The following is a 23,285-nucleotide window of genomic DNA, read 5'->3' as shown; positions in this document are numbered from 1 at the left end:
TTTTTGTGGGATTTCGCTTTGTGCAAGTTGGCTGCAATGTTTCCAACAAATAGCAATTACATTTTGGAAGTACTTTTTTGGTGGTAAAAATGAGATGTCTGCTGGTCATGAATAGCAATATACAAATGCGAATCTTTTATATTTTATGAAAAGCCAGCGTAGTCATTGTAAGCTGAATTAGTCAATGTCGTCCAGATTGTTTCAAAACTGCAATATTTCTGAGTTGTATTATATATAACACATATCCCAAACTTAATAATCAAATTGTATTTAAATGAAAAACAGCAATTGTGAATAAATTTTCTAAGTAAAATAGAATTGATTGCATTTGTCTTTTGAGTCACAGTTGCAACAAATAGAAATTAGTGAAAATTGGCATGGGGCTCAGACAATGACTTGCACATTCTAAGGTCATTCATTAATTTATTTACATCCGTATCTGCAATAATATGCTTTGTAGCAATGTTTACTTTGTGGTCATAAAATGTAATGAACATGAAGGATCAGTGCTGGATCCACTGCTTTTCATCATTTATGTAAACAATTTGGATGTGAATATCAGAGTTATGGTTAATAACTTTTCAGATGACACCAACATTGGAGGTGTAGTAGACAGTGAAGATTATTATTTCAGATTACAATGGGGCTTTGGTCAGATGGGCCGAGGAGTGGCAGATGGAGTTTAATTTCAATAAATGTGACGTGTTGCAATTTGGTAAGGCAAGCCTGGGTAGGATTTACTCAGTTAATGGTAAGGCTCTGGGGAACGTTGCCGAACAAAGAGACCTAGGGTTGCAAGTGCATTGGTCCTTGAAAGTGGAGTCACAGGGAGACAGGAAAGTGAAGAAATTGTTTGGCACACTTGCCTTCATTGGTCAGAAAATTGAGTATAAGAGATGAGATGTTATATTATGATTATACAGGACATTGGAGAGGCCACTATTGGAATACTGCATACAATTCTGGTCATCCTTCTATTGTAAAAATATTGTTAAACTTGAAAGAATTCAGAAAAGATTTACAAGGATGTTGCCGGGATTGGATAGTTTGAACTATAGGGAGGCTGAACAGGCCAAGTCTTTTTTCCTGGAGCATCGGAGACTCAGGTTTGACCTAATAGAGATTTATAAAGTCATCAGGGGCGGGTATAAGGTGAATAGCCAAGGTTTTTTATCCCACGGTGGGGGAGTTCAAAATTAGAAGTCATACGTTTATGGTGAGAGGGGAAAAATTCAAAAAGGACCTGAGAGTTAACTTTTTCACATAGAGGGGGGTGCATGTATGGAGCTGCGAGAGGAAGTGGTAGAGGTGAGTACAATTACAACATTTAAAAGGCATCTAGATGCGTATATGAATAGCAAGGGTTTACAGGGATCTAGGCCAAATGCTGGCAAATTGAACTAGTTCAGATTAGGATATCTGGTTGGCGTGGATGAGTTGGACCAAAGGTCTGTTTCCGTGCCGTGAGACTCTATGACTCTAATTGGAAAGATAACTTGTAAATGGTTCTTACTAAAGAATGATGATTCACTGTGTGTACATTAGAATTTAAAATATTGTTTTACAGCAACTTGCAGGCAGCAAGTATATGCATTTAACAACAGAAATGCCACTTTAATTGTGTTACTTTTTAATTTTATTGCACTAATTTAATGAATAGTTATAAGGAGCTAAAATGGATGTCAAAGCCCTCTTGATTATTCTTATTAATGGTACCTACTGAATAAAGCCTGCAGCAAAATATAGCAATCATAATGTTTCCCCCTCCACAGTCACATGAAATAATACTGAAAATTTATGAAGGAACCATGTACTGTAATATTGTTCTTGTTCACTTTAAAACTCAAGTCAACCTTCTTGAGCCTGGTCCAATAAATCTCTATCTAATATCTATAAGTAGTTAAGAAACAGATAAGCAGTTAATTTAATCAACTTAATTTGTTTACTCACATGAATGCCGCAAATGGTTGCTTTCTTACACAGTACCTGATGGCAGCTAAGTGCCAAGTTTGCACAGTTATAGGGTAATCTGTATTAAATGCTCACCATAAGTTATTTATTGTCTGTGCCGGGTATACTTGTGCAAAGTTTAAGATCTCTCTGTCCATGGAAATAACAATAAAAAAGACAACAGTTTCTCAGGAGAAGCAGTATCATGTAGGGGAATTGATTTGGTAATCTCATACTGGGACTCAGCACAAAAAATAGTATCTATGAGCCACTCCCGAGACCACATGAATTGTATGAATATTTTTATTCCATGTCCATTCTCCTCAGATGAAGTTCCCAAGCTGTTCCCTTGGAGGTTCTTGAACTGGCTACCAGGAAATCTGCAAGGGTCACTCATACAGCTTAACTCACTTACTGAGCAATATTTTTGCAGAGTGTCGTCCATTCAGTTGTATGCCTGATTCTTATTAATCTATTTCACAGCTCTTTCTTCTATCTGATAACCCTTATCCTAGTGACGGTTTCAAAAAAACTTCAATTTATCTAAATGACATTTTAGTTTATTTTAAATCAACAATTGTCTGCCCGATGTAATTGCAATAACTATGTTCTTATTACCTTTACAGACAGTTAAAAGCAGAAATCATATGTATTAATTTATTGATCAAGACCTCTGTTAATTTGTTTTTACACTTAAATTTTTATTTTGCAGCAATTTAATAACATTGGGGACTTTCTTATTAATACATTGATCCTGGCGTACAGTTATTAACAATACAATACTTCTGTAAAACTGGAAGAGCACACCTAAATTTTAATTATTCCTTTCTGTGAAAAATGCTGTTCTGAATAATTAATCTATCCATTAACAGAGATTTGATTTGCCTGATTTACAGTATTCAGTTGCATTAGGACTAATGGCATCTACGGTGCTATCTGCGCTCGTCTCACTCAGCAGGCTCTACACAGGAATGCACACTGTGCTGGTAAGACATAAATTCCCTTCATTACCATGGTAGCTCTTGTATTATGAAAAATAACTAACAAACTCACAGCGGACGAAAAGATGATATTATATGTCAAAGGACTAAAAGAAATTGAAAATAACTTAATTCTTTTCTCAACTGATGCAATAATTAAACTTGAAACAGAACCTTTTCAAGTCTGGGCACATTCTGTTATTGATATCATGAAAGGATTGGCAGGCAGGGTCTCTTTCCTCTTGAAGAAAGAAAGCAGGGGCCTTTAAATTATGGAAAGTTTTGATAGAGTGGGAACAAAGAGAATATTTCCTCTTGTGGAAGAAGGAACAACAAGTGATCATAAATGTAAGATAGTCAGGAAGAAATTCAATACCAATCCAGAAGAAATTACCAAGTGGTAAGTTGAATTGGAAAGAATGTGGAACAGCCTACCTCAAGAAGTGGTTGAAGCAACTTGAATTGATGAAGTTAAGGGAAACTAGACATTTGTGAAGGAGAAGTAAGTGGAGGTTTATTATGACAGACTTAAATGAGGAAAGGTGGGAGTAAGTTCAAGTGAAGCATAAACACTAGGCAGCATGGCCAATGCTGATGAAATAAAATAAGGCACAATTCAACAGTGGGAGGCATGTGGTGGCATGTGAGGGATGGGTGCTGTTCACCAGGAGAGCAAAGGGTATTTCTGGTTAATCTGACAATGAGAGGGTGACTGGTGGGTGTAAATTAGATTGTGGAGTGTTGCTGTGACTATAAGAGCTGGATTAGGTTGTTGGATTAAAGCAACCAAAGTTGCGGACTCCTGACATTATCATCCCTATGCTGACAAATGTCACAGACTTGCAGTCCCACTCAATTCATTAAACTGAACTTCCTAGGCTCAGTCTCTCACAAATTATCCTATAAATACAGGACAAAAGGTAACCCCTGTTAAACCTGAGGAACACAGTTAATATGAGGGGCAAACCCTTAAAATGCAGAAATTGATCACCCTGACACTGGTTTGGATTAGTTGTATCGAGTAGTCTGTTTCTGTGCTCAATATCCTGTGTAACATGAGCAACTTGAATGTGCTTTTATCCTATTCCCTTCTAAAAGACATTCTGAGTCAGCTATCTCATGGCACTGTCTAAAATAGATGTATTTAACTATGGAGCAACCTATTGGGCTAAAATTAGTGGTTGATATAGCACTAAGTCATAGAGACTAAATCAAAGGAATTTGGATCCCAATCTATATTCAGTTAGCTGATTTCAGATGGGATAACAATTGACCTCTATGTCCCTAGTCTAGGTAAGGAAAAAGTTTCTTGAGTTATCACTCCCGATTACTTACCCATTAACATTACTGGAAAATGCACAATTGGGTAGAATTTAATCCAGGTGACAGGTGCTTGACTGCCAGTTGCAGAACACTATGTCACTTCTTTTTGGGTAGGGCCTGTCACATTAAATGACATTCAGGGCTTCCCTGGGATCAAATGTTCTAGGGTGGAAATTTGATAACTGAGGGTTGCTGACCAGTCGAAGGTCAAATGCAATGCATTGGCATCAGCGCCATCAGAGGAATAGTGGCAGCTACTGGAAATGCACTCACCAGAGGTCCAGTATCAATGAGGGACCCATGCCGTAGATGAATGAGGACAGGACAGGGATCATGGTTGGAGATTACGGGCTAGGCAAGTGCAATGGGACAAAAGGGGAAGAGATGGGTACCACTATCCCACACCACTTCCTTATGCTGAATCGCTTGATCAGGCAGAGTGTGTTTGAATGGGGAACACCATGGAATTCTGAAAGCAAATTCAGCAGGGTTTGCTTTTCTGGCTTTCCACATGGTGACTGCTTTGTCTGCCACTAGTTGAATATTATCAGCAACAACACGGGACTCTTAAATGGGCACTAATTGCCTATTTAAATATTCAGTTAGCATCAGTGCAGGAAGACCATGTCCAAGGTTTCCTGCCGCTGACTAAATCAAGGCAGGAAGCTGGCTCTGTCCCCACCCAATATCCCCCAACTAAATAAATACTCCCATTTCCAAACTTACCTCAAGGAAAGTATTAAATTCCATACATTATCAGGACTTTGTGACAACATCTCTTGTCAAATAGTGCACAATACATGTGACATCCGCGATCACACATGAAGATTAGGCAGTTTAGCAGGATTGCAATCATGAAGTTGTGACCCAAAAAATGTTAGCATCTTTAACAGACAAGGAGGACTAAAATTCAGGAAAAATATATCTTTGTAATCTTCAGTGCCAAGATTTAATTGCAGTCTGTATCAAACAACTCGGAAGAAAGATTGTGAACTTTATTATTGGGTAACTGAAGTAACTTTAATAAAAATGTACTGTCAACAATATCAGTATATTCTAATTCTGTTCATATCAATTTTCAGGATGTGATCTGCGGAATCCTTGTTACTGCAGTGTTTATGGTTCTTACATATCCTTTCTGGAACATTATAGACAATTTCCAGTTAACCAGTCCTTTAACGCCCATCATTGCAATAGTTATACCCTTTTTCATGAGTTACACCTATCCAGCACTAGATCATTACAGCCCAACTAGAGGGGACACCACGATTATCCTGGGTGTTGCATCGGGATGTACAATTGGCTTTTGGATGAACTACCAGTATGGTCGGACATATGAGCCTACAGGATCTCTCCCATTTGAACTACCCTCTGTAACACTGGAGATTGTGTCACTAACCATTGCACGCTTTCTTGTCGGAATTATTGTTCTTGTTGCTACTCGCCAAGTTGTAAAAACACTCACCCTCAAAGCATTGTATGCGTGGTTTAATGTTGGAAAACATGATGTGGAAGCTAGGAAAAGACTGGAAATTGAAGTACCATATAAATTTGTAACGTATTCATCTATTGGCTTCAATGCAACAGCTGTAGTGCCTTTGCTGCATCAATTCCTTGAACTACTCTGAGAACAGCTAATGAATAGAGTTTTAGTGTAATTTCTTGTGTAGTCTGAGATGCATTTATGCATTGATGAAGACCTACTTGAAAGAAATTTCTTGAACAGTCATGACACAAGTTCTCATTTAAATATTTGTGTGTATGTAAAATCATTTCATAGTTTAGTTGCTCTTCTAGTCTCCTGGTAATTCCCCCATTGTTAGCCAAGAGTATGTGTGGGTGATCTATTCTCAAAGCAACAGTGTGATGAAACAATTATTTAAATGTGCAAAAGAGGCCAGAAATCATTGCTCTAGCATTCCTTTCTCTGGCCTTTTAGTTTCCCAACTGTTGTATGTTTGAGTTGCAAGACCACAGGAATGAGCCCACACTCCATCACTATTCAGTGCTACATACTGCTGCTCCAATGCACTTCAGGACAGTGAGGAAAACCTTATGACAGATTTCCTCTTTAAATATACTGCAGTCAAGAATGTTAATGAACATGAGCCATTTTTTGGAGGTCATTGGGTCAACGATTTCTTTGCACTAGAAAAAAACACATTTAAACCAACTTTTAAACTTTTTACTTCAATTTCAACTTAAAAGCCAATGGCTTTATTTTTGCTAAGTAATTAACTATATTGAAAAGTATTTGATCTTTTTAAATAGAGCTTTATTTAGTTGTTGGATTCCAATTTGAATAAGTTAATCTTTCCTCTGGAACATAAAGTTCCATATGATTAACTCATGATATTGTACCATTGGCACCTTTATTGCAGTTCTTTAACATACCAGTAGCTACAGATAATTTAGATAGGTTACTTACAGTTTGGAAACAGGCCCTTCAGCCCAACAGGTCCACACCAACCTGCTGAAGCACATCCACCCAGACCCATTCCCCTACATTGACCCCTGCACCTAACACTAAGGGCAATTTAGCGTGGCCAATTCACCTAACCTGCACATTTTTGGACTGTGGGAGGAAACCGGAGCACCCAGAGGAAATCCACGCAGACACGGGGAGAATGTGCAAATTCCACACAGTCAGTGAGGCAGGAATTGAACCCGTGTCTCTGGCGCTGTGAGGCAGCAGTGCTAACCACCGTGCCGCCCACAAATGTTCACAGTATCCACCAATGACACATAGTGGCTGCAGTGGGCACCACCTACAAGATGCACTGTTGTTACTCACTAATGTTTCTTTAGCAAGTACCAACCTTCCAAATCCACAACCTCCAGAACCTAGAAGAAAAAAAAGTACATTCCCATTAAAGTTGCACATCCTGACTTGGAAATATACTGCGGTTTCTTCATTGTTGCGGATTACAATCGAAGAACTCCTTACCCTGCAGCCCTTTGAGTAAACTTACTCAGAGTCCAGAAATTCCAGAAATGGATTTACCTTCTCAGACACATTTGGAGTAGGCAGTAAATGTTGGTTATCCCAGTTATACTGATATTCCATGGGACAAATAAAAATAAAGTCTTTCCTTACACAAATAATTTATTTTGAGTTTTTAATATGTTCTGGATGTGCATTGTACTAATAATTTAGCTATAACACCAAAGTAGCACCTTCAACATTAAAAACAATGTCCCATAGTGTTTTAGTCATAAGGAAAAAATGAATATTTTTGGTCAGTGAAATAATCATCCCTTTATGATCCCTTTAGTCAGTCTTATCTAAACAAAGGTGAAGCAATAATGAATACATTTTGGTCTGGAAAAAACCATTTAAATGAATCTGTGACATTGTTTCTATGCTCTCTTTCCTCTTTAAAGTCATTGACTGTGATGTCACTTCTCAAATATTCATGCCCATTTTTCCCAGAACTCATGTTTACTTTGTTGAGTCCGGTCAGGTCAGGTCAGATCACAAATTACATCACACTTAACAGTAACCAAGACTGTTACCACAAATCATTTGTATCAGTCCGTCTTAAACTTTTTAACATGCTTAACCACATCATCCTTTCCATTTCCATCAACTGGGTTGGACTGCATTCAACTAGCTCTATTCTTATCTATCTGATCATAAACCAGAAAATCACATGCAATGACTTCTCTTCTTCATTCCTCCATTGGCCAAGACACCACATGTATCTTTGGTCCCTTCTCTTATTTATGTGCTGATCCTCAGTCACCTTATCAGAAAACATGGTACGTTAATGCCATTCAGTGCTACCTCTCCGTTACCTCTCTATACCTGCACTGTCTGTAGTACTGGACAAGCAGAGGTTTCCTCCAATTAATTATTGGGAAATGAGAGGTCATTATCTTTGATTCCTGTCACAAACTTTTCTCCACTAGCCAATGATTCCATCTCTTTTTTTTATCCGACCTGAAGCGAAACCAGACAGCTCAGAACCTCAGCATCATATTTAATGTCAAGAAAAGCATTCAACCAAATATCTGTACTTTCGCTAAGCTTGCATATTTCCACTACTGCAACAGTGCCAGGCCCTGCCCCCTCTTCATCTCTTCTGTTGCAGATGGCTCCCTGCATTTGTTACCTCTAAATTTGACTGTTGGAATACATCTTGGCTGATCTTCCACCTTCGAGAAGCATGATTTAATGCAAAATTGCTGCCTGTGTGCTAACGAGTAAAATAAATCCTGTTCACCCATTGCCGCAGTGCTCATTGCCTGCATTGGTTCCTGGTTAAGCAACGTCGCAATATTAAAATTCTCATCCTTGTTTTCCAATCCCTGCTCGACCTGCCCCTTCCAGCCCCACAGCTTTTGAAGTCTCTGAACCCCGCTGGCTCTTGAGCATCCCCAATTTTAATAGCTCCACTGTTAGGGCCTTATCTTCAGCCACCTTAGCCCTATGGTCTGGGTTTCCTTGCTTCATCTCTGCCTCTCCACCTCACTTTCCTCTTTTAAGATAATCCTTAAAAGCTACCTCTTTCACCAAGCTTTTGAACATCTGCTCTAAAAAAAATGATGTGACTTAGAGTTGTATTTTGGTTTATACTGTCTCTGTGAAGCGTCTTGGGTTATTTTATGTCATTAAAATTGCTACATAATACATATAATTATTGTTGTTATTGCAGACCCTATTTAAATGGCAAGTGTTGCAGTGTAAAATTATCAGCAAAGACTTGCTGCACATGTTGCTGAAATGCATGACACTAAAATCTTAAAATGGTAGATACTGAACATATGAAATAAATCCACAACAATTTTATAGTGAATTACAGCCTTGCTTATGTTATTAATCATTTCTACTCCATGCATTGAAATAATGACCTACAAATGTTTCTCAGTCTATTTAGAATTACCTTATGAATTCTATATTAGGAAAGTGCTGACATGTGTATCTTCATGCGCAACAGATCAGTGAAACGCTTGTGATTTTCTTAGACAATTAATCTGAATATACAGGTAATGTGAAAATTGAATGTATTTAAATTGAAGTGTATTTATAATGCTATATAGCGAATATCCATGTCGACTTCTGCATGTTAAAACTTGATCATATCTTTTCATAAATTAGGTTTGTATTGTAGAAACACATTGGACCAATTAAACCATTTTAATGGTGTTCATTGATATTAATTTTAACAATTTGAAGTAGGTCTGTGGATAACTTCAATTTCTCAGAACTTGAGACAGAATCAAGATTGTGAAGAAACTACAAAGGAGTAATTTACCATCGTGCTGCCTGTTTGTCAGTCTAAAATTTATCATTACATGGGTCAAATGGCAGTTGTCTATCCCCAAACTCTCTTGGTTATCATTCTGATTAGAATACCTGTAGTCGTTTACATAACTGCCTGTAAGTAATGGGATCTTTATTAAAAATAAGACTGCATTGTTATTTGATTAGTTGGAGTGCTGACCTCATGGGGCTGTATGGGACATTGTATGGTGGGTTACAGGAGGCCAACCAAGAAGTGAATAGTCTGTCATTTCCCCACCTCCCCAATCTTTTATATGGACAGAATGAAGAATTTTGCGGCCAATTTTTGGTCACCCAGCTGGCAAACGAGGTGAGAGAGGGATGCCCATTGGGTCTCTGGGTAGAGATGTCTAGTGGGATAGGGTTCCAGTTGTGAACTGGAAGTCAGTCATGGCTACCTATTTCAAGGCATCTTGGAACAAGTTAGTGGCAGCTGTAGGAGTAATCTGCACATGCAGGAATACGTGCATAGCAAAGAACTGTTCAGAAACCATTGAAATATTGGAGAAGCAAGATTTTGGTGACTGCGTATCAATAATGTCTTGTTTGCTTCTGAATAAGAAGTGTTCAAAGATTTTTTTTATCCTTAAGCTTTGTCTCTCTACTAAAGAGGAATCTCCATTTTCTCCACATTTAATTTGCAACGAAGAGTGAAGGAAGAGCAGGTAGATGGTCCCAGATCAAGTGCAGATCTATAGGTTGACCACGACTTCTCGTCAGTCTTCCTTCAGTGATTGGGGTGGGGTTTCCTCAAGCCAGTTATTGGAAAGAGGAGACCCCCACCAGCCAGACCAAATAAGCCTCGATTCAAGTCACATGGGAGGTCAGCAGCCATAAGGTCATCTGACATACATGGTTACAGTGCTGTAAGAAATTGTATGACTTCTGATGTTCTGCCGGGGTAAGTGGCAAATCATTATGCAGATGCATCTACATGGAAGAGTGAGATGTATGTCAGTTGTGGGGTTGCCTAGTGTCTTGGCCATTACATAAAGCATACATGGCACTCTGCATGGGGACTGGGGAAGTCTGATTGGGGGTGCATTCTTGTTAGTTGACAAGGGTCTTTAAAGAGTGTTAATTGCTGACAGTGGGCATGTTGAGCATACAAATGAAAGCAAGATGTTTTCAAAGAAGTTTCACTACACTGTTTGTTTTTCTTTGCAGAAGTGGGCACATAATGCCAATAAAAGGTCCAGGATGTAATGGGAGTGCCTAACCTTGTACCAGAGGAGTTGCTGGAGCTGGCACCAAACCAAGGAAGTTGCCCTATATATTGTAGAGGGTGTCTGAGGAGGCCAGTGATGGGGCATCAGATTCCAATTGCCCACAACTCTGTCCTGCCGAGCCTTCACAGAGAGTACTGACAGGGGGTGGGGCAAGGGATCAGAAGAACCTGAGGCAGATGACAGGGATAAAGCATTGGTGGGGATGACTTTGGAGGCTTGCAGCATTTGCAGAGGAATGTATATCTCAATTTTGAAGGTATTAAAGTTTCAACCCTGGCTACCATTTCCCAGTTGTTCGGACCAAGATCAGAGGAATGCACTGCCTCCACCTCTCTAGGTCCACTGCTTCACTGGTCACAACATAAATTTGAATGTTTTACCTAGTTACTGATATGGCCAATTATATACTTTGACCATATTGATTTATAATAAACAATAACATCCACCAGGTTTCTTTAATAAACAGAATTGTTGAGTTTTCAGAAAATAAAACTTATTCAGTGTAGATACCATCTGATTAAGATACATGCTCCTAATATGAAAGTATATTTACCTCCCTAACTAACCACAGACACATACATACCAAGCAAAAGAAAGTGGATTTCTCTGCTGAGAATCACTATGGCAAAAATACCACACTCTGCCAATAATTGTTAGTTTTTGATTTGGTTTAATTTGGTATTCTGGTATATGTGGACAGTTAACTAGACATGTGTTGTTGTCCCTCGAATCTTTTCAGATGCAGTTGTTCAGGAAATATTGAGGCAAACTCCAACAAAGGCTTCTCATGAGAATGGTTCAATCACCGTTCCAGGTACCACACTCAATGCAGTTCAAGGGATTTTTCAGAAAAAGGAGAACTGTGCTGGGAAACCTCTTTCCTTCAGCAGGCAGACAACAACCTCCACACATCAAAACAGTGTTCAAACTATTTGACACTCATGAAAACTGAGGGAGATGATCCTCAAGGCTAGCAATTAGCAGAAATCATTTGTTTTCCAAGGTAGGCCTTGTCAAAGGAAAAGTTCCAAGGGTCAAAATGACCTGTAAAAAAAAATCCAGCTAAACACAGACCTTTGGAATTAATACATTTTCCACAACGCTTCAAATTCAGGTCATTAAAAATTAATTATAAACCTGTCATAAAGAAATAAAGAAAGTATGTGTGTATGTGTCGTTGGTATTAACTAGGCTAACTCCTGACAAAGAGATTAATTTATCAAAAATTGCTAAACAAGCCTTTTTGCATTACAGGATTTAGAGAAAGAGAGGTTGATCTGATTGAAACATACAAATTATGGGGTGGGGGGGGGTCTTGCGATTGGATGTTGAGAAGATGTTTCCACTGCGATTGAATCTCAAACTAGGGCACATAGTTGCAGAATAGGGGACACTTATTTGTAAATGAGATGCGAGGGAATATTTTATTCCAAGTGGGTGTGTAGAATTCTCTATCCCTGAGAATTGTGCAGGCTAGATTACTGAAAGCATTTTGAAGAGGTGGCAGATTGATTTTTGAAATCCTGAGGAGTTGGGGGCTATGAGGGGCGGGCACCGAAAGAAATGTTGAGGCCTGGGGCAGATCAGCCAGGATCATACAAAATGGAGGAGATGGCTTGAGGCCCTGAGTGACCTATTCCTGCTTCTAGTTCTTATGTGGGAAATGTGTAACTTTAATCAGCTCAAATTAAAATGGTGACCTTCATAACCCTTGCTTGCTTTCCCCACAGGTAAAATCGCTGAAGTTTCTTCCACCAGTTTTGAGGTCCACAGTTAACTTCTGAGGTTGAGTTAGCCTCAGAGGGCCACTGTCACAACCGTGAACAGCAATCAGTTGCTGAAAGAATATACATCTCTTGATGGATACTTGTAGTTCAGCTGAACGGGACCTAGACACTGATGCAAGCACATCACAGTCAGAAAACTAGTTGCCAGAGACTGAGTTAGTGCACTTAGAGGATTGCAGGAGGTGATCTAGATTCACAGCCTCAGGCTGATGACAAGCCTCTGGAATCTTCCACCTGACAACAGATGCTAGATGTATGATGCAAGCTATGTGAGGCACACAGAGATATGACAGCGATTCCAGAAGAATTGCACTTATTGTCACAGATAGTGGAGTTATTAATGCCACAAATGTTGTGATGACATGCTCATCAGAAAGCATGCCTCCCTCCATTGACAGACTGACAACTGCTATAGAAGAGCAAACCCCAAGCTCACTGTTGGAGTACATGGTTTTCAGGCCGACCTGTACCCCATTGTCTGAGCTCTGAGCACTGGTGCCAGAGGCAGGAGGCAGATAAGGAGCCTGGATTGGAAGCTAGGTGCTAGCTCCCCAACAGGAAACAAGTAGGACCAAGTGGAAACTCAAATGGGTGGACAGCCAGCAGCTGTTGCTGTCAGGATGCGCTTCTTTAGCTGCTCCTGATAGACACTGTCTTACCTCGGCATCTCTGTTATTGAGTCCTGCAGTGATAGATCAGACTCCTGCTAATCTACAGGACACCCCATTATTCTGGATCTCTCACAGTCCCGGTAAGCCATCAAAATTTGTGGGGTGCATGTGTCAGTAGGACAGCAGATGGTGAGAAGGGAGCTGTAACACAGCACTGCATTAATCGCACACAATTCTTCAAGGGTGATGATGCCATTTGGTTAGTTCTGAAAATTGTTGGTTTCAATTTTGTGTTGAGTTATTGTTTTGTTTTTCTTATTGCTGTTTGTGTTTGCTTTATCAGTGTGTTGTGCATATGATGTTCTCGTTTGCTTCGGATTGATTAAATGCTCCCAGGAAATTTGTACCCACATGTACCCCTCTGGACAGCCTCATTTATTGAATCCTCACCATTGAACTATGCACACCTTGGAAGAGATGAAGGAGAGGCAATTATAGTAAAGGTGGTCTCATTGACTGAATTACACACTAATAGGTTAATCTTTACATTATTTGTGATTCCCACCTCTCACTTATAAAACCTTATGTGCACCAACTTCTGCACCTGTCATTCTAGTTCTGCACTCACCCGTAAAGACAACATCCTTTCCACATCTACCTTGTCTCGACTATTCAGGACCTTATAAACTTCAATCAAGTCACCCCTCATTCTTTGAAAATACAGTGGAAACAAAGTTAACAATCACACAAAACCAGTCTGTCCAACCTATCCTCTTAAGGTAACCCACTCATTTCAGGTAGCAATCTAGAAAACCTCTTCTGAACTGCCTTTAATGCATTACACTCACTGTAATTAAGACAACCAAAATGGCATACAGTATTCAAGATGTTGTCTCACTAAGCCCTGTATAACATTTGTTTTTATTCATTCATGGGGTGTAGGCATTACTGGCTGGGCTTGCATTTAGTGCCCATCCTGAACTGCTCTTGAGAAGATGCTGATGAGCTGCCTCTTGAAATGCTGCAGTCCATTCTGTGTAAGTCGACCTACAGTGCCATTAGGGAAGGAGTTCCAGGAATTTGACCCAATGACACTGAAGGAATGGTGATATGTTTCCAAGTCTAGATGGTGAATGGCTTGGACAGGAACTTACAGTTGGCAGTGTTCCCATGTATCTGCTGTCCTTGTCTTTTCAGATGATATTGGTTGTGAGTTTGGAAGTGTTAACTAAGAGGTCTTGATGAATTTCTGCAGTGCATCTAACAGCGCAGAATGTACACACTGCTTGTTCCTGAGCATCGGTGGTGGAGGAGATGGATGTTTGTGGATTTGGGGCCAATCAAGTGGTTGTATTACCCTGGATGGTGTCAAGCATCTTGAGTTTCATAACATCTGAAGCTGTGAAGCATAACATCCTTTTATGTTCAATTACAGATAATAAAGGATTGTAACCCATTAACCTTCTTTATTACATGCTGTTCTTGTACACCAGCTCATAGTGACTCATGCACACTTCCACTTCAGAACACCTTGCTCTGCACTTTGAGAATCCACAGTCATTTTCCATTTGTGAGACTCTGCTTTCTCCTGCCAAAATGAACATTTTCCACATTATACTCCATCTGCCCTCTTGTTCAACCTATCCATATCAGACTGCAACCTCCTTATAGCATTTTTACCACATACTTTCCTACCTATATTGGTGCCAACCATGAATTTAGCCACAATACAAATTGTGTAATGTGCATCAGACAACAACTATGAATAATTTCAGGGGAGAAGATTGAAGTGTGCCAGCTGAAAGATCCACACGTGTAAATCTCATTTTGAGCAGACTAGTGGTCAGCTTAATGACAGCCCTTGGGCAACATAGCTCTCTTTGTACTGCTGCTCAGCCTCTGTATGTCAAGATCTGACTGGGGTCATAAGTCATTTCTTGTCATGTAAATGCCAGTCATCCAAAGTTATGGTGGCTCATATATCCCTGGCATATGGGAGTGCCTAAATATGTGGGAATCACAATTTTTCCTGGGATAACCTCTTCAGGATCTGGCCTGACAGACCATTGTAGTTGCTGTTGGTACCCAGACTCATGACAGCAAAAGAGATCTACTAGACTTAAACTATGAGAACTCATAGGCTGGTATCCAGGAGAGTGCACACCCTGAAAAGTCCACCTACGGCAGGTTTGGAACAGTTAGATTGCTTAGCAACATCCAAAACAGAACCAATCAAATGTTTGGTTAAATAGTCACCCGGTTTGAATGGAGGTTGATACTGACACGGCCGTTTCAGTCTTTAATGAGATGTGCTCTGGACTCCAAACCTTAAGTTTGTACAAGACCTTGGCTAGATTGAAAACCTATGCTGGGGAACCTTTGCAGATTAAGGGTACAACTTGGGTCTCTTATGAGAAGCTGGCTCAGTTACCACTGATTGTAGTAAAAGGCTCAGGCCCAAGCTTGATGGGGCAAAAATGCTTTAGAAACATTCACTGCAATTAGCTCCACATGCTTTGATTAAGAAATGGCTGCTTAAGTGAAGTCCTACTTAAATACCTGGAGGTTTTCAGAAAGGTCTAGGAACTAGCAGATGATACAATACTACCTTGCAGGTTGCATAGGAAGCAATTCCACAATTCTAATGCCTGCCCACTCTCATTTCACTTACGGGCAAAAATACAGGCAGAAATCAGAAGGCTGAAAAGTGAAGGAATCAACAAACCAGTCCGGTTTGCAGAATGGGCAGCATCTGTTGTATCTATCATAAAGCCTGACAGTTCAGTTCGCCTTTGTGGAAATTTTAAACAAATGATAAACTGCTTTTCGCAGCTGGATAAATACCCAAAGTCTCACATTGAGAATTTGTACACGATGCTGGTGGTGGAGGGGGCGGGGGAAGTGGAGAGAGAGTTTTCCTTCACAGAGCTGGACATGAGCCAGTTGGGCTTCTGTTAGTAGGTACTTTTGCATGTTTACATCATTAATCTCCAATACTAAACATGTCTCAGCACCTCATTAAAGGTTAAACTAAAGTCACATGCCACTGCCAGTCATCTTAACCTAGTCAAAAAACTTGATATGGATTCCCCTGGTTCTCGAATTGCCAATTAAATGTCATTGCATCTCAGAAGTAGAGGTGTCTAGGGGCCATAACTAAATCCATCAATTCCTGAATGTTTTAATATCTGGTGTCTCAAGGAAAGGTAGGCTCCTAATAACTGAAAACACTGCAAGTCCACAGCTGTCAGAATGTTGCTTTTTATGTGCCCCAACATCATTTGCCTGTAAATATTCTTTCTACATATTGGGCCCAGTCATCAACAGCAAAGTCAAACGAATTAAGCTTCCCAAATAATGGCATGATACTTTTAATGCTTCCTCCAACTCAAAGACAAATTTCTTCAGGAACATGTGGGCGGCACGGTGGCACAGTGGTTAGCACTGCTGCCTCACAGCGCCTGTAGACCCGGGTTCAATTCCCGACTCAGGCGACTGACTGTGTGGAGTTTGCACGTTCTCCCCGTGTCTGCGTGGGTTTCCTCCGGGTGCTCCGGTTTCCTCCCACAGTCCAAAGATGTGCGGGTCAGGTGAATTGGCCAAGCTAAATTGCCCGTAGTGTTAGGTAAGGGGTAAATGTAGGGGTATGGGTGGGTTGCGCTTCGGCGGGTCGGTGTGGACTTGTTGGGCCGAAGGGCCTGTTTCCCCACTGTAAGTCTAATCTAATCATGCTTTTCTCTCATTGTCACTAAAATGACACCACAGAAGCCAGAATCCTGTCACAAAGTTACCTTACCCATGGAAAAACCTTTACACTGATCCAGCTCCCTCAGAGCCAGCTCTCTGAGTGAACAGAATGTCTGATATTCTTCTTATCTGTCAGCCTGGGCTCCACGATTGGGCTGTTAATCTGGTCAAATCAGATAACTCATATTCTACAATCATTATAGAAAGTAAATAACTGACTTGATTGGGGACAGTTAACAAAGAGTAGGGATAATTGGTAAATACTTGAAACAGATGGAAGTGATTAATGGTGTCTACCACCAATGGTACCTCAACTATTCACTATATTAATCAACAATCTTATCAACAAATTATATCTAGTATACAACTGAAAGATTGGTAGTAAACAAAATCGTGTGCATTGTCTACCATGAGAAAAACTGTGGCAGAAGAGGATCAATGCAGGCAAGTGCTCTGTCACCCACATCTACAAAAAGAGGGCATATCCATGATTTTCTAAAATAGGAGAAAGTTACGAACAGTGGAGGTTTCAACAGATTTACAGAATTCATGCACATGGCTCACGAATGAAAAAAGATGAAATGAATGAACTAGAATACAAGAACAGAAGACTTTTGCAGTATCAGTATATCCTTGGCTAATCTACATACCGCCATAGAGCACAGAAACAGACCCTTAAGTCCAACCAATCCATTCTAATCGTATTTCCACTTGCCTGTTCCTAGCCCATTTCCCTCCAAACCTTTCCTATTTATGTACTTGTCCAAATGTCTTTTAAACACTGTAATTGTATCCACATCCACCACTTCCTTATGAAGTTCATTCCACACATGAACCATCCTCTTTGTAAAAATGAGCACATCTGTTTAAAATCTCTCTCCTTTCACCTTAAAAATGTGCCTCCTAGTCTTGTAATTCCCCATCCTAGGGAAAACTCAACGATCTTTAACAATATCTATACCCCTTGTTATTTTATAAACTTCTGTAAGGTTGCCTCTCAACTTCCTATGTTCCAGTGAAAATGTTCCAGCCTATCAAGCCTTTCTTTATAACTCAAACCTTCCATACCTGGCAATATCCTGGTAAATATCTTCTGAGCCCTCGCCAATTCAATAATACCCTTCCTACAACTGGGTGACCAGAATGGGGGACAGTATTCCAGAAGGAGCCTCACCAATGTCCTGTACAACCTGAATATGACTTCCCCGACTCCTATACTCAAGGACTGAGCAATGAAGGCAAGCGTATTAAACACCTTTTTAACCAGAAATAGCTGGGAAAACTCAGCAGGTCTGGCAGCATCTGCAAAGAGAAATCAAAGTTAGCATTTTGGGTCCTGTGAGCCTTCCTCAGAACAGCATCCGCAGTTCTTTCAGCCTTTTTAATCACTGGTCTGTATGTGATGCAAACTTCAAAGAATTATGCGGCACGGTGGCTCAGTGGTTAGCACAGCACCAGGAACAAAGGTTTGATTCTAGCCTTGGACGACCGTCTGCATGTAGTTTGCACATTCTCCCTGTGTCTATGTGGGATTCCTCCAGATGCTCCGGTTTCCTCCCAAAGATGTGCAGGTCAGGTGAATTGGCCATGCAAAATTGCCCATAGTGATAGGTGCATTAGTCAGAGGGAAGTGGGTCTGGGTGGGTTACTCTTTGGAGCGTCAGTGTGGACTTGTTGGGCTGAAGTGCCTGTTTCCACACTGTAAGGAATCTAATTACCTGAACCTCTAGGTCCCTCTATTCTACAATAATACCCAAGGACCTACCTTTAATTATATAAGCCCTACTCTTGTTTGGTGTACCAAAATGCAATACCGTGCATTTATCCAGATTGGCTCCATCTACTATTTTTCAGCCCATTGACTAATTTGATCACAATCCCTTTGTAATCTTAAAAAAACCTTCTTCACTGTCTACTATGCCACCAATTTTGGTGTCATCCACAAACTTTACTAACCATGCCTTCTCATGCAAATTATTTAAATAAATGACAAACATGTGTAGTACTTGACCCAGTTGTAGAAAAGGCATATTGTCCTCAGAAGGAATGCAGGGCATATAAATCCGAACATTAACAGGGCTCCAAGGTTTAAATTATAAAAAGAGATTAAACTAGGGTGTAATATTTCCTACCATATAGAAGGTCAAGGGGTGAGTTAATTTAGGCTCTTAGGAGTTTGAAAGAAATTAACATGATAGAAAGAGATACATTTCCAGTTGTCAGGAATCTAGGACAAAGAAACATAACCTTCAACTCTGAGGCAGGTCGTACAGGTGAAAATATAATCAGTCACACAGAAGGTGCCAACTCTCTCTTCTGCAAAAGAAAAGCAGCTGCTGTTTCAATTCATTATTTTAAATCAGAGATGAATTGAATTTTGTTAACAGATAGTATTAAGGGTAATGGAGTCAGGATGGCTGAATGAAATTGGTGCCATTAGTCATGATCTCATTAAATGGCAGAACATACTCAGGGGGCTGAATGGCCTGTCTAGATTAGAGTGGTGCTGGAATAGCACAGCAGGTCAGGTAGCATCTGAAGAGCAGGAAAAATCGACATTGTGGGCAAAAGCCCTTCATTAGGAATAGAGGCAGGGTGCCTGCAGACTGGAGAGATAAATGAGAGAGACTCACTGAGATTCTTGTAGAGAGAGAAGGAAAACCTCTTCAAGGCAGGCATCCTTGTGAGAGGATTCGCAGTTGGGTTAAAATCAATGAGGTAAAAACAAGGACTGCAGATGCTGGAAACCAGAGTCTAGATTAGAGTGGTGCTGGAAAAGCACAGCAGGTCAGGCAGCATCCAAGGAGCAGGAAAATCAACGTTTCGGGCAATAGCCCTTCATCAGGCATTTCTCAGTTCCTAATTGAAAGTCTTAGGAATTAGACCTTGAGGACCCAGGTGATGTTGGAATCACTACAGCACCAAAAGATCAATCACATCAATCTCACGTAGCAGAGAGAAGGGATCTAGCTGGATAGCTAGGAGGAAATTGGGATTTTAACAAACAGGCTATATTCCTGCTGGGTGTATGCAATAACCTTTCAACATGGCATGAGATTCCACTGTGTTAACTAGTTCATGCAGAAAGTGTCTTTTTTGTAGTTTAGTCTCAATTGCTACTAAATAATGTTAGTTGCTGTTGCTTTTATTTTGTTTGCTGTGGTACAATTTTGAAAGTAAAATCTTATCTTTCGAGGCCAATCGCTGAGTAATGCATTCCTTTTCAAAAGTTAGTGATCCCGAAGGGGTTTATAATCACAGCAAGAAGCATACTCCCTTACTGAAATGTTTAAAAAATATTATATCTACACACTTATGCACAGCAACTCCTTCGTTTATCAACTGCCAATTAGTAATATTAGAAAAATATTCTCTTTTAATTATTCCAAAGTATTACAATCGGCAGCCACTACTGACAACCATAAGAAAATTGCTGTGGGAAAATCTACACATGAAAGTGCTTTTCAAATTCTAAACTTGCACATGTTTGTAAAGGGTCTTGGATGAAGACCAGAAGGAAGTTTAGCTATTTTTTTCTCTTATTTAAAGAAAGAGCATCAAAACCCATTGAAGAATCTCTCTCACTGGCCAAGTGAGATCAGCTTACCCAATGCAGCCATGATATTGAAAGTGGGACATTGCCCATGTGCATGCCTAAGGGATTAGGTGGATACGTTTGCTGAATCACTTGGGGAACCAGCAGTAGTTAAAGTTAGACTTTTCACACTATCTTAACCAGTTTCTACTTCAAGATGAAGGAACTATCCAACAATACTTTCAAAAACTGTATGAAAGCTACACAATGACTAAGATGTACTCTTCATAAACCTCTGGGTGTAGGCTAGTGTTTCAGCATTCACACATCTGGAATTACAGCTTTATCCTTCATATTGACTGCCCACACAAAAATTCCAAAGCAAGTGAAATGGTTAGCCATTGCCAGGACTTCCTCACAACAAAAAAAAAGTAACTATTTTGACTTCAAAAGTTTAAAAACGCCAGAGGCCATGAGATGGATTTCATTAGTTCTAAAGCAGGCCACTGTGGTGGGCCATACAACTGCAAGAAATAAAACTAACGCATCCTGCCAGCCAATCCATAGAACAGTAAGTAACTTCAAATGCAACTAGGAAAGTAGAGAAGGATGATAGTTAAGAGGGAACTAAGAGGAGAGACTTGAATGATAGTAAGTGGATCCTTGACTAAAGCTCCAAATCAGTTAATTTTTAAAAGCTTCCAGAGAGAAATTGTACCCTCTTAAAAATCATATTAGTCAGCAGTTTTAAAATCCGGCATGCATATTATTGTGATAATATTTTTAAAAGCAAAAATAGAAAATTTTAGAATTGCACATCACATCGATCGCTAACTGAATCGTTAACCACAATCTAACTAAGCTGTGCTCGTCTAAAAGAGAGTCAAGCACTCAGATAAAAGTGCAATTCCTAATCTTAGCTCAATAACTGGTAGATGCATTTGCCTGGCACAGAGAACACATTGTGTAAAGAAATAAGAAACATAGTCTAATCAGGAATAATTAAACTTCATTATGAAGAGTCAAAAGTGCTACTGCTAATGACACACAATGCAAATTTACATATTGTAGTCAGGTAGATTACATTGTAATGTCTCTATTTTTTTCTGAATGATGGCCTGTTTACACCATTGCATTTATACGTGCACTCTCTACATTGGAAAGTAAAGCAGCAACTGCACCAATTCAACTGAGTAAGTGTTATTAAATCCTAAGGGGCAGAAAGAAAATAATTGATTCATTGCAGACTGGCAGATATTACATGATTTAGGTATTCCACATATTTACATTATAAAATGAATTAAGGTAGCTATTGGCCACTTTTGCATACACTACTATAACATTCATTCAACAGGGGAAACCCTCAAGTTGGCTTTATGCCACTTACTAAAACTATTTTATCCATTATATATGCATTTATTTTAGATCATATTTGGTACCATTAATATACAGAAACAGAGTAAATTTTGTTTCAGAGGAATGATTCATGTTATAGCAGGTAAGCTAGACCTCTGTGTATCAATATTTTGTTTTTTTTTACTTCTAATATTATGCTTACATGTTGCATTGAATTGCAGCATTACACATTTACAGTTTCAATTGGTTTATGCTGAAGAATGTACTATTAAGTTTCAAGCAAACAGATAAAATTACAGAAGGGAAAATATATTTAACCACAGAGCAGACATGGGATCCTCTGCCTTATTAAATATTTATCTTTACAGCTGAACAGTGTCAGTAGCTACTCTTTGCACAGAATGACTGAAGGACACAAAAAGTGTGATAAGAACTAAGAAGCAATCTCGTTGTTTAAAGAAAGGGCTCAATGTCGATTTCAAGAGTGGAGCAGGGCATGGTCAGTTCAAATTTGGTGATAACATCAGGATGAAGAACTCCCAGCTTGCCAATGCTCTGACCTTTAGCAAAGATCTCGGCACATCGACCCGGGAAGAAAGTGGAATCTGTAAAAGAAGGAAACAAAACAAAAACCATCAGTACTTCTCCACCTTCAATAACCAGCAGATGTAATTCACTTTCTTTGCACTGCCCTGCAGCTGGCAACTGATAATGCCTTTAATTAAATCTTCAACAGCTCTAAATGAAAATTTATAATTGTCTTCCACAGGTCAGAAGTGAGCAACACTTTGATGATGGTGGTCGAATCCCTCTTTTTCCCTTAGAATCCAAATGAGTACTAGTCTTTATCACATTTTCAAGATAATTAACCATCAAAGCACAAAATACCATCAAAGTTTTCTTTGCCAAAAGACTAAGCATGCTAGCATCTAGATGTCATTAAAAGTATACAAAAGGTCACTTCATGGCTTCCTTCAAAATTTAATCGCAGCTTTTTGATAACTCTTTTTATTGGTCTCATTTTATTCTCACTTGTCTCTGTTCTATGTTAGCAAACATCCTTCCTGTAAATGGTTATGCAGTAGCTAACTATTTGAATTGACATTTAAAGTGGTTGTGCTCATTTTTGTGTACTGAAACCCTTCTGAACAGAGGACACTGGTATTGTTCATCTACAAATTTTGTCAAGTCTGCTTTACCTTGCTTAGGATCAGAAAAACTACAGAAAGTAACTTCCAAGATGCAATATAGCACAAAAACTTAACATTTTGATAACTGCGCAAATAATGTACCCACGGGTGAGATTTCAAACTCACGTGCAATGTAGAACTATCTTGGTTTTCAATCATAGTAAAACAGCACAATCAGCAAACATACTAAAATGTCCTTCATACTGAGGCATTAAGTTTTTATTGGACAATGAATAAGAATGCCCTGAAGTTTGCAGAATTAAAGAATCAGGCATTAATGATTTGTTTTC

The 23,285-nt window shown here is 39.5% G+C and overlaps 2 protein-coding genes across 3 annotated transcripts in view; one reads left to right on the top strand and one right to left on the bottom strand.

The window, feature by feature from the left end:
• Positions 1-7,344, top strand: part of sgpp2 (sphingosine-1-phosphate phosphatase 2) — a 48,715-nt gene extending 41,371 nt beyond the window's left edge. For both annotated transcript variants that reach the window (XM_060834226.1, XM_060834225.1), the window contains 2 exons: positions 2,847-2,936; positions 5,336-7,344. In XM_060834226.1, coding sequence (XP_060690209.1) covers positions 2,847-2,936; positions 5,336-5,881 — 636 coding nt within the window. In that variant the 3' untranslated portion in view covers positions 5,882-7,344. The remainder of the gene's footprint in view (positions 1-2,846; positions 2,937-5,335) is intronic.
• Positions 7,345-21,441: 14,097 nt separating this feature from the next.
• The window catches only part of farsb (phenylalanyl-tRNA synthetase subunit beta), a 60,553-nt gene continuing 58,709 nt past the window's right edge, over positions 21,442-23,285 (bottom strand). The window contains exon 17 of the mRNA XM_060834224.1: positions 21,442-22,410. Within this exon, the coding sequence (XP_060690207.1) occupies positions 22,259-22,410 (152 nt within the window). The 3' untranslated portion in view covers positions 21,442-22,258. The remainder of the gene's footprint in view (positions 22,411-23,285) is intronic.

The sequence above is a fragment of the Hemiscyllium ocellatum genome, chromosome 13 (assembly GCF_020745735.1).
Source record: "Hemiscyllium ocellatum isolate sHemOce1 chromosome 13, sHemOce1.pat.X.cur, whole genome shotgun sequence".
In the NCBI taxonomy this organism is placed as follows: domain Eukaryota; kingdom Metazoa; phylum Chordata; class Chondrichthyes; order Orectolobiformes; family Hemiscylliidae; genus Hemiscyllium; species Hemiscyllium ocellatum.
This window is presented reverse-complemented; position numbering and strand designations above follow the sequence as displayed.